At 37.5% G+C, this 10448-nt stretch overlaps 2 protein-coding genes across 2 annotated transcripts; both read left to right on the plus strand.

Moving 5' to 3' along the window:
- The first annotated feature begins 893 nt into the window (after positions 1–893).
- Positions 894–2909, plus strand: srd5a3 (steroid 5 alpha-reductase 3). The gene is made up of 5 exons (XM_033965337.2): positions 894–1150; positions 1222–1382; positions 1600–1788; positions 2002–2127; positions 2226–2909. Exons 1-5 carry the CDS (start codon positions 924–926, stop codon positions 2480–2482), a joined length of 960 nt encoding a protein of 319 aa, XP_033821228.1. The 5' UTR covers positions 894–923; the 3' UTR covers positions 2483–2909.
- A 446-nt stretch (positions 2910–3355) lies between these two features.
- Positions 3356–10315, plus strand: tmem165 (transmembrane protein 165). Its single transcript, XM_033965498.2, has 6 exons — positions 3356–3720; positions 6688–6913; positions 6988–7163; positions 7718–7900; positions 8108–8213; positions 8660–10315. Exons 1-6 carry the CDS (start codon positions 3580–3582, stop codon positions 8734–8736), a joined length of 909 nt encoding a protein of 302 aa, XP_033821389.1. The 5' UTR covers positions 3356–3579; the 3' UTR covers positions 8737–10315.
- Positions 10316–10448: the final 133 nt, after the last annotated feature.

Consider the following 10448-nt stretch of genomic DNA (forward strand, 5'->3'; position numbering starts at 1 on the left):
ACCCCTAAATGCATTGAACCAACTGCCATGTGATTGGTTGATTAGATAACTGCATTAAGGAGAAATTGAACAGGTGTTCTTAATAATCCTTTAGGTGAGTGTATATGTAAATATGTGTGTGTGTGTGTGGGGGGGGTATATGTGTGTGTGTATGCGTGTAGGTGTGCGGGTGTGTGTGTGTGTGTGTGTGTGTGTGTGTGTGTGTATAATCAATGTATTAGTGCTTGGTATGAACAGTCAATGCTGATGCTTGTGATTCTCTTTGATAGATAAGTTATATACAAGTTTATAATGAAAATATATGAACAATGTCATTTGATAAAATAAATCGTGTCATTCAGTGAAACAGAATTTGTCATTAGGTAAAATAGACATTTGCTTGTTATAGGTAACATTAAACACCGGCATTTATTTTACAATCCTAGTAATAATTTAAATGTTAAATAATTACATAAAGTAAATAAATAAAGGGAATTATATTTGGCAGATTAATAAGTAATCATTGAAAATGGAGTTTTCAATTTTTTTTAATGGACATATACTAAATAACACTTAAATATACCAGAAAATCTACATATTTGCATGTCTTTTTGTTTGTTTGTTTGTTTGTTTTGCTGTTGAAACTTGCTAAATGTCACTGACCTCATACATACAGAGCAAAAAGCAACAGATTGAGCATATTTTGTACAGCCTAACCTGTCTTAGAGCAGAAAAGCTAAAAAGCAATTAATATATTTGATGTTTGCGTGTGTGAATATCGGTGGCGCTAGCTTTTGTTTTTCCCAATTTAATAATACGTGATTAAGCCCCATAGAGTAATTTCTTTATTTCAAAACCAGCCCGGAACGTTTTTCCTGTCTTGTGTCTAGACGGCCCTTTTTGGCGTTGCTCAAAACAATGCCCACATCCCCGTGCGACTGAAAATGGTTTGGAGCCAACTGGTTAGTTTCAGTATCATAGACGTATTATGGGCATTTCTTGCAACCTGTTTTATCGTAGCCTGTGGTTTATATAAAGTGTCATCACATCTACCAAAAAAATGCCAAAAATTAGATGGTGTTGTTATATTTCAAGATCTTATTCGCTACGGCAAGACTAAACAGAATCTCAAACGCGATGATTGGCTACGAGTCTTTGACGTGCCAAAAAGGTATGGCATTTCAGAGACCCGAGCAAGTATTTTGTCTCCAGCAGTATCACTCTTTTGTCTTGTCATTACAGGTGGTTCTGGCACTTTTACGCAGTGTCTGTCTGTTGGAGTGGTTCCCTGCTTTTCTTCTACTTGAACAGTATCTTCCTGCATCATCCACTTCCATCATGGTTGACTTGGTCATCGTCTGTTTTAATTGCTGGAAAAAGCAGCAGCAATCCAGAAGGAAATGGTAAGCGCTTTTACTTCTTATAGTCTACAGTATATTATGATTTTTTTCATGTTGCTTATATTTCCTGTTTCTATTATGTATTATCCTGTCTCTTCGATGAGATACACACACATACACACATATACACATATTTGTCTATGTGTATTTTTTCTATTTTACTTGATGTAATGCTATTCTTTTGTTTATCTTTACTCTCTGCTGTCATTGCCATGTCCAGTCCCACAGATGACCACTTTGCTGCTGCTCCTCCTGCTTTGGCTTCACTCTCTCAGAAGACTACTCGAGTGCTGTTTTGTCAGTATATTCTCAGATGGAGTCATTCATGTTGTACATTATTTATTTGGCCTGGTGTATTACATTGTGCTTGGGCTGACGGCACTTTGCTCTGAGCATATGGTTAAAAAAGGTGAGAATATGGAAACAGCAAAAAATAACATAAACGTGTGTATAATTATAACATTTATTAATTATAACATTAATAAATGTTACGATTCTCCAGTCCTTCTTTAATGAACTATGTTATCTGGATCTGTCTTCTTTTCTCTGTCCTCTATAATAGCCTAGATATTTGTAGTTAATCCCATATTAAACTGTTATCTTTGCATTTTATGTTTTGTAGACAGTAGTACACTGTTCTCTCAAGTGAACTGGTGTCACATTTTGGGATGTGCACTTTTTATTTTGACTTCATTGCTGCAGCATCAGTCCATGGTCCTACTCGCAAAACTACGCTCTGGAAAATCAGGTTGAGCATATATCTCTATTGTATTTAGAAAAGCTCTCTTAATCTAGTATATCAACAATATAAGCGGCATAATTTAAAACTTTTCTATTATTCCACAGGAAATGTTGAAACCATGGTCCATAAGATGCCCACAGGAGGCGGGTTTGAGTTGGTGTCCTGTCCACATTATTTTGCTGAGGTTCTGATCTACACCTCATTGTGGGTGGCCTCAGGAGGACTGTTTACATGGGGGCTAGTTTCTCTTTATGTATTTTTCAACCAAGCACTCGCCGCTCAGCTTTGTCATGACTTTTACAAGTGCAAGTTTGAGTCATACCCGAGACAAAGAAAAGCTTTTATACCTTTTGTGTTGTAGTCCAATGAGGTTCATCTGGTTTTCCTTTAATTTACATGAATAGATAATTTTTTTCAGACCAAGATTTTGTTCGTTTTCATACCTGACAGTTTCGACTGCTCACTAGCAATCTTCCTCAGAGTGGTCACGTGATGTTGCTAATGTGTTGTAGTCTTGCATTATTTAGCAAGTCATCATTTTTCAACTGTGAAAAACATTTTCCACAGGAACACCCCATTCTTTTCCACTGTGAGTAAACAGATTAAAAATAATTAGTTTTTAAATATTTGCATCATTCATAACATCACTCATATAAACTACTGTTAGTATTGGATGAGAGGATTCTGGGAGTGCTCTCTGCATTACACTGAGTTAAAGAATTAGTGTGCAGATACCAGGAATAAAAGTGGGCATCAACAAATCTTCCAATAAAGAAGCTATATCTGAGACATTTGGTAACTTGAATTCTTCATTTTAAGCCAACATGCTTTGATAAATAAGGCTTAACACACAGGTGTGATTGGTTATCTGTGTTCTTATTCTTTACAAAATGTAAGAAATCCAATCCTTTGTCGCCTTTATTACCTTTATCCGGTAGTTTTATTCAGTTCATTATAGTAGTTTTTATTACTTTCTTATGTTTTGTCTGTTTATTTTTATTTTTTTTGCTTTTTTCCCTATAAACTATTTTTTGCTTTTTTTCCCCTATAAACTACATCTGTGACATAGATACAAACATGTGATATACAAACTTTACCTCCACTGCATAATTTATTTCCTTCTGAGAATTGTCTTCTGTTTTTTCTAGTTTTGTGGTTGTAAGAGACAGGCGGTGTAATGGGCCAATCACTGATCAGTCCGACTTCTTTGTCATCAAACACCGTGTTACGTCCTCCTTGTGTCGGGCCAATGGAGCTGTGTGTGCGGCTCCACTTCTCTGCAGCTAACTTCAGCGGAGTTAGCTCAACCAGCTAAACAGTGACGTGTATTACAAATAGCACCTAAATGTGTACATGATGCTGCTATAAAGTTGGAGTTTTTAGTGATCCAGTGCATTATGTGATTGTTTATACAGTTTTTACTTTGACATTTCCTTGAATTGTGTCGTGGGAGCAATAATGTCCGTCCTTGTTGAAGATGGACGGGCTAGCTCGACTGTGATGCGCCTCTTGTTTCTTGTGGCTGTGTCGCTGCTCTTGGTCGGAGTCGCTGCGATCCCCGAGGAGATTAAACCGGCTCAAGAACAACCACTTCAAGAGGTCATTTATTAATTAAACTAAATTAATCATGAGGATTATCGTAGAAAGTGTTGATTGTGGCTTAATTTTTGCCTGTGCTCATGCCGCTGCTTCACTCAAAGCTAACATGCTAATACCGTGTGTGTTCCGGGTCATGTCCAAGGAGCGAGCACTGTTTGAATGAGATCACAAACAAGATCTTATGTTTTAATGACCTGATCACAAACAAGAGCACATGTGTTAATACACCACAGTGTTCGTATTTGAGTGGTAAACACTCACCGGTGTTTTTTGTGTTTTTTCTAAGGAATTACTTATTTACACGCTCAGGTTTTTGAAGTACCATACAGAGTGCAGCCATAATAGTCTTTTCAACTCCATTAACCCTTTAATGTTCTGCTCGACCATTTGGTAGATCACATTTTGAGTCACTATATCTTATTGGGAAATGTGTTGAACTGAACTCAACCTGATTGGGTCATCTCTTCCACTTGATTGAGGTATGCTATGCATAAAAAATCCATTAGAGGGCACTCTATTTTTTGACAGTAGGACTTTTCACTCATCCTGACTCCAGCAAGTGAAAAACAGAAATGTGACATGTGAGCAACTTCTGGCTGCATTTTTAAAGGTAAATTGTTTTTTTCAACATATTACATCATCTAACACGTTACTTAACAGAATTATGTCACGTGATGCAACAGAAAAACATTTTATAAGGGTCAAATAATTTTTTTAAAACATGCTTGACCAAACAGTTGAGACGTCACTCTATGGTAAAACTTGGCATGGGGTGACATCTCAACCATATGGTAGCAGTTTGGTGAATTTTTGCTAAATTAATAAAATTTTACTATTTTCGATGGAATAAAAACACTTCTGTTCATGCATTGTTGTCAATATGTTACAATTACAGTGTTATTATACTGAAATTATTTAATATGTGCTAATATTTACCTATAACGGTGCATGATTTCTTTTTTACCTTCCATTTCTTTGTTTTAGAAACAAAAGATGGATGCTAAATCATTTTATGGTTCAAGGCCACGGTCTTTTCTGGCACTTGTACCAGAAGATCCTCAAGATTCTGAGGTTGATCTGAGTGATCATGATGGCATAATAGGGGATCCCGATTATCTGCCCAAACAAGTAGAGGTGATCGGAGACCTTTCCACTGAATTTATGGATGAAGAGGAGATGCCCTCTATAAGCACATCTGCTAAGAAGAAGAAAAAAGGGAAAAAGACCTTAAAAAAAGTAATGGAAGAGCTGGATGAGGCCCCTGTGTCACCCCCATGCACAAAGAAGAAAAAAATGGCAGAAAAGGAAGAAAAAGAATCCAGAAGAATCTGGGAGCATGTAAATATTGACGAATTCCAGGTTCCTGATTCAAGTTTTGCACCCCGGATTCTGTCAAGACATTTCAATATTTCAAGATGCTCTTCACTGATGAGATGATTCTACATATCGCTCATCAAACCAACCTGTACGCTGCCCATGAGTTGGGGGATCCAATCAAAACTAACCCTTGTGAGATTGAGGATTTCCTGGCTATGCTACTTTTTATGGGAGTTTTCAACTTCCCGGCAATGGAAGATTACTGGCACCCTGCATCACGTTTTAACCTGATAGAAGATGAAGAGCTGATGAAGAGAGGATGTGGGGCTCTTCATTACAAGTCCACTGAAGGTGTACTTGCAGTCAAATGGTACGATAACAAATGTGTCACTCTCCTCAGCAATGCCTCTGGGATCAAGCCTCTAACAAGTGTCCAACAGTGGAGCAAAGATGCAAAAGTGAATATTGCTGTCCAATGCCCATCACTCATTGCTGCCTATAATCAGCATATGGGTGGCATTGATCTTTCCGACATGCTGGTTCATCTGTACAAGACCCCAGCTAAATCACGACGCTGGTACTTCCCCCTGTTTGGATACGCCCTTGACCTGTGCATTTCCAATTCTTGGCTTGTCTACAAGAGAGACTGTGACCTACTGAAGGAAAAAACAATGCCTCTCAAAAGGTTTCGCCTGGCTGTGGCCCACAGTTTGAAACAAGCCAACAAGCCAGCACCTAGAGTTGGTCGGCCATCATCTGCTAGTTCACCACAAATGTCCTGTGAGAAGAAGCGCCTCCCCCCAAGACCCCCACGGCCACAACCAGACGTACGCTACGACAACTATGGACATTGGCCACTTCACACTGACAACCTGGGATGGTGCAGCCTCTGCCCAAAGGGTGTGTCCTGTGCTTGATCGGAGAGAGGGAATGCTTTGTAGCGTATCATCAAAAATAATGTGCCGAGGGTTACCAATGGTTACCATTACTTTGAGAGATTTGTATAGTTTTTGAATTTGTTCAATGCAAGAAAAGAAGTTCTTTGAAGATTTTACACAGCACAACTGAGAAGTTGGATAGGTTCTCAGGTGTCCTTTTTATTATTTTAAGAGAGGGGAAATACATAGATGCCACATATGTTTTTGAAATACAATTGTCAAATAAGTGTTGGAATTTTGTGCAGAAAATGGGAGTGAAGTTCGTTTGTTGGAATAAAATTTACTTGACATGAATTGTTTTCTGGTATTTTTACATTTTCTACTTTCTTTTTTGTATTTATAGTTATTAAATAATAATTTAATTGATAATATACATTTATAGATATGTAATAGATACTTTTACCATCAAACAACATCTCGGCCATTTGGTAGAGGCATATATTTTTTAAACTGGGGGGTCTTTATATATTTTTTAAATTTATTTTTGTTATTAGTGACCCAATAACTTAAAAAGCGCAAAAAAATAATTTTTCCATTGTTTTTTTCTTGGAGTGAACATTAAAGGGTTAAACTGATGACATTCAATTAAAATGTCGATTTTGTGATGAACATTATCTGCTTGAATGCTGTGTTGTGACTAATATATATGTAATTTAAATTCTTAGCAATCAGTAATATATAATCCGTTTTATTTTGTGTCCATTATTTGCAGAAAGTCTCAACTACTCGCCCCATAGGCCCAGTAAGCCCTGAGGATGACACAAACAAAGGGAACCTGGGCTTCATCCATGCCTTTGTGGCTTCTCTCTCCGTAATCATTGTCTCTGAGTTAGGAGACAAGACGTTTTTTATCGCTGCCATCATGGCCATGCGCTATAACCGCTTGACTGTGCTCACAGGGGCGATGCTGGCCCTGGCTGTTATGACTTGTCTGTCTGGTGAGTGAAATGTGTGGACTGAGATAACAAGTGGAGATTATGTTTCTTCTGATAAATATTTCCTTTTGTATCAGTACTTTTTGGCTATGCCACCACCATCATACCTCGAATCTACACCTATTATGTGTCCACGGCTCTGTTTGCCATCTTCGGTATCCGGATGCTGCGAGAGGGGCTCAAGATGAGTCCAGATGAGGGTCAGGAGGAGCTGGAGGAGGTGCAAGCAGAGATCAAGAAGAAGGATGAGGAGGTACATTGTATGAATTAATAACATTTTCATTTTTAGAGTTCACTTATTATGCCACACAAGTACAAAATAAGGATACACTTTATTTTCTGTTTCAATGTGTGTTAGAGGATTAAGAATAATTATGTGTCAACAACTTCACTGACATTTCAACTGTTTAAAACAGTGGTTCTCAGGCTTCACTCAAAGGACCATTTTGGAAATTCATTAAAATTCTTAAAGATATAAAAAAATGATTAAATGTAGACAAAACCTGTTCTAAAGCTGAACAAAAAATGACTACGTAAACCTGAACGTAGAAGTAGTTATAAACCAGCATGACTCTTCATGCATCACTGAATATAAATGCAGGAAATGCAAATTTAAGTCTTCCACGACCATCAAAAGCATCCCCAGTGATACAGATACAGTTTTGCCACCAGTGACAGTGACTTTTATTGAATTATTATAAAGGCAGGCTTTATCACTTATACATGAGGGTATTTTACAAGCTTTAACAAGCTAGATGTCTGTTAGACATACAAATGCTGAACCCATTTCTTATTTCCGGTGTTCAGCTGCAGCGCTCAAAACTTGTGAACGGGGCTCCAGACGTTGAGGCTGGGGCTGGGACCCCACTGCCTCAGAAGAAGTGGCACAGCGTCATCTCCCCGATCTTCATCCAGGCCTTCACCCTCACCTTTCTGGCCGAGTGGGGCGATCGCTCCCAGCTGACCACTATCATTCTCGCTGCCCGGGAGGTTAGTTTCACGCAATGTTTAGCTTAGATATACAGAACACATTGCATTGAATGTATGCATTTTGACTCTCTATTCTTAACTGACTAGACTTGATGTCCAGAATAATAATTTTTACACTGAATTTATTATACATGCCCCATTGTCCCAATTCATTTTGAAGCAATTGCCATATCTGTAATGGGACTTGTTTTGATTTCTGACACACAGGACCCCTTTGGTGTGGCTGTTGGCGGCACATTTGGTCACTGTTTGTGCACCGGACTGGCTGTAATCGGAGGGAGAATGATCGCTCAGAAAATCTCAGTTCGAACGGGTAACTTCATTTGTTACTAACAATAATAATAATAACAATATTGAAGTTGTCTGATGTTCATGAGGCCTGTCTGATGAAATCAGATGGATACTTTTGAATGCCACAGTGACTTGTGAATAGGCCTAGTAAATTAGGTAATATCATCATATGCTCACATTATGGCTGGTTAGAATTATCAACAACAACTTCTGGGAAATCCTTACTTTCCCCACCTTCATTACTAGTCATTACATGAAGCCCAAAACAACAGGGAAAGTCCTAAGTGAGAGTGGTGAATCAGACTAAGCTTCAACTAAGCTGTTTGTGCTTAGTTGTGCTCCGGTATGAATCTTATTTGTTTTGTTTTTTTAATTTAAAAAAATATGTTTACATACAAAGAGCAGCAGTTGCAAATGTTGTCTTTCACTGATGGTGAATAATGACACCTAATCGGATTGTGTTCACAGTGACCATCATTGGAGGAATCGTCTTTTTGGCCTTTGCCCTTTCAGCTCTGTTCATCAAGCCGGACACTGGACTCTGAGTGGATCATACTTATTCAGGTTTATTCTGTACATAAATGTAAATGTGAGTACATTGCTGTGTTGTTTTAATCCTCCTATACAAATGTCCAACAGATCAGGAGCCAATGTCTGTAACTCAGTGGAATCTACCATAGAGGGACCTTTGCATTTATAACAAGTGTTTCTTATTTTTTTCTCTGGTACATTTAATTTGGGGTTAGGACTTTCTCAGAGTAATGGCTGGATTATTGCTCAAAATGCCTCAACGGTGACCACCTACTGTTAATTTAGATTGCATTTCATTAATAGACTTGCGCTATTGGGTAACCACTGAGCATAACCATTTTATTTCATGTTTGTTCTGAAACCTGAAATATGGGTTAAGTTTTGTGTGTAGCTGTTTTAAATTTCAAATATTTACCAGTTTCGAGAGCTTGATTAGCCATGTCTGTGTACATCTTGTTTCATGAATTTTACAGTGAAATGGAAAATGTGCTTAAACATACTGCATTTATGAATGGGTGGTTACCGTTGATTTCTAATGTCATTTCAACTGTGTGAGTGATCTGGTTTGTTACTGTATAAAACTGTGGTTTATGTCTACAGTTAAACTCTGCCTTTTTGATTTTAATTTAAATTAAGTGTTGCATCTGCGGATAGTAAACAAGCTATATTTTAAGTAAATATTTTAGCTGTGGTCCTGAAACCAATTCTTTAGATGTTTTCATTTTGAATTTTATTGTTCAGATACTGTATTATGTTGTAAGTCTCCTCTCCAGACACCAAGGGGAGCCACATCCTATGTTTAAGCAATCAGTAATGGTCCTATCTTTAAAATCTACATAGAAATTATTGCAAAAGCCGAAGTTAAATCTGTCAGCTGGACAAAACGGTGTAGGAGTGAAGACGTTTTGCTGCTCATCCAAGCTGTTTCTTCAGTTCTGGACAGATTGCTGGTGGACACTGCCTTATATGTATCAGAAAGGAGGAGCTAACCACACTGAAACTGGAAACAGCTATTGTCTCCAGTTTCAGCCTTAACGGTCCTGTTCAACTTTTAATGGCACTAATGGCTCACGCTACACATACACAGAAATTGCAAATTACCTCCACTGTCTCTGCTAACACTCAGAAATCTCTACTACTATTGATTTAATATTATAATCCATTTTTGTTAATTAAAATGGAGATAAATTTAAATTTCTAAACCAATCTATATTTGAATAATTAATTAAAATTTACTTTAGTTACAGCATTTGGCTTTTGTCATTATCTCTGAAAATTAGAAGCCTGTGTGAAGTTATTTGCTACATAATTATTAAAATGGGATATCACTCCCTTTGGTCTCCCAGCAGCAATTTGCCCACCTGTATTTAAGATTTAAATTTTATTTATTTACCCTTCCTTCTGGGGGAAAGTTCTCTAAACAGAGGGGAAGCGGTCATTGTAGCAAGTGAAATATTTTTTTTAAGGATCAGGCTATGGCTGCATTGTCAATATTTGACAGTCTGCACCCACTGTGTAGTAGTAATTCAGAAATCACTGATTGTAATACTGGTTGGGTGAAATTCAAATCAATAAAACCTTTTGAAATGGTGTCCAAGGCCTCTTCTCCTTAATAAAACACAGACAAAATTTTAACATTTAAAAACAACAGTTTATTTTCAAACCAAAATAAAGCAAATGTTTGTTTTTTTTTCCATTTACCATATTAAAATTTTCTGGTTTGGCT

This window comes from Periophthalmus magnuspinnatus, chromosome 4 (assembly GCF_009829125.3).
Source record: "Periophthalmus magnuspinnatus isolate fPerMag1 chromosome 4, fPerMag1.2.pri, whole genome shotgun sequence".
NCBI classification, from domain to species: Eukaryota; Metazoa; Chordata; class Actinopteri; order Gobiiformes; family Gobiidae; genus Periophthalmus; species Periophthalmus magnuspinnatus.

Bases quoted from the DNA above. Each gene is read 5' to 3' on its own strand.
- srd5a3 (XM_033965337.2), top strand. From the start codon at position 924: ATGGTTTGGAGCCAACTGGTTAGTTTCAGTATCATAGACGTATTATGG. The intron at 1,383-1,599 runs GTAAGCGCTTTT...TGCCATGTCCAG, and splicing joins CAGCAATCCAGAAGGAAATG to TCCCACAGATGACCACTTTG. The intron at 1,789-2,001 runs GTGAGAATATGG...TATGTTTTGTAG, and splicing joins TGAGCATATGGTTAAAAAAG to ACAGTAGTACACTGTTCTCT.
- tmem165 (XM_033965498.2), top strand. From the start codon at position 3,580: ATGTCCGTCCTTGTTGAAGATGGACGGGCTAGCTCGACTGTGATGCGC. The intron at 6,914-6,987 runs GTGAGTGAAATG...CTTTTGTATCAG, and splicing joins TGTTATGACTTGTCTGTCTG to TACTTTTTGGCTATGCCACC. The intron at 7,164-7,717 runs GTACATTGTATG...TCCGGTGTTCAG, and splicing joins TCAAGAAGAAGGATGAGGAG to CTGCAGCGCTCAAAACTTGT.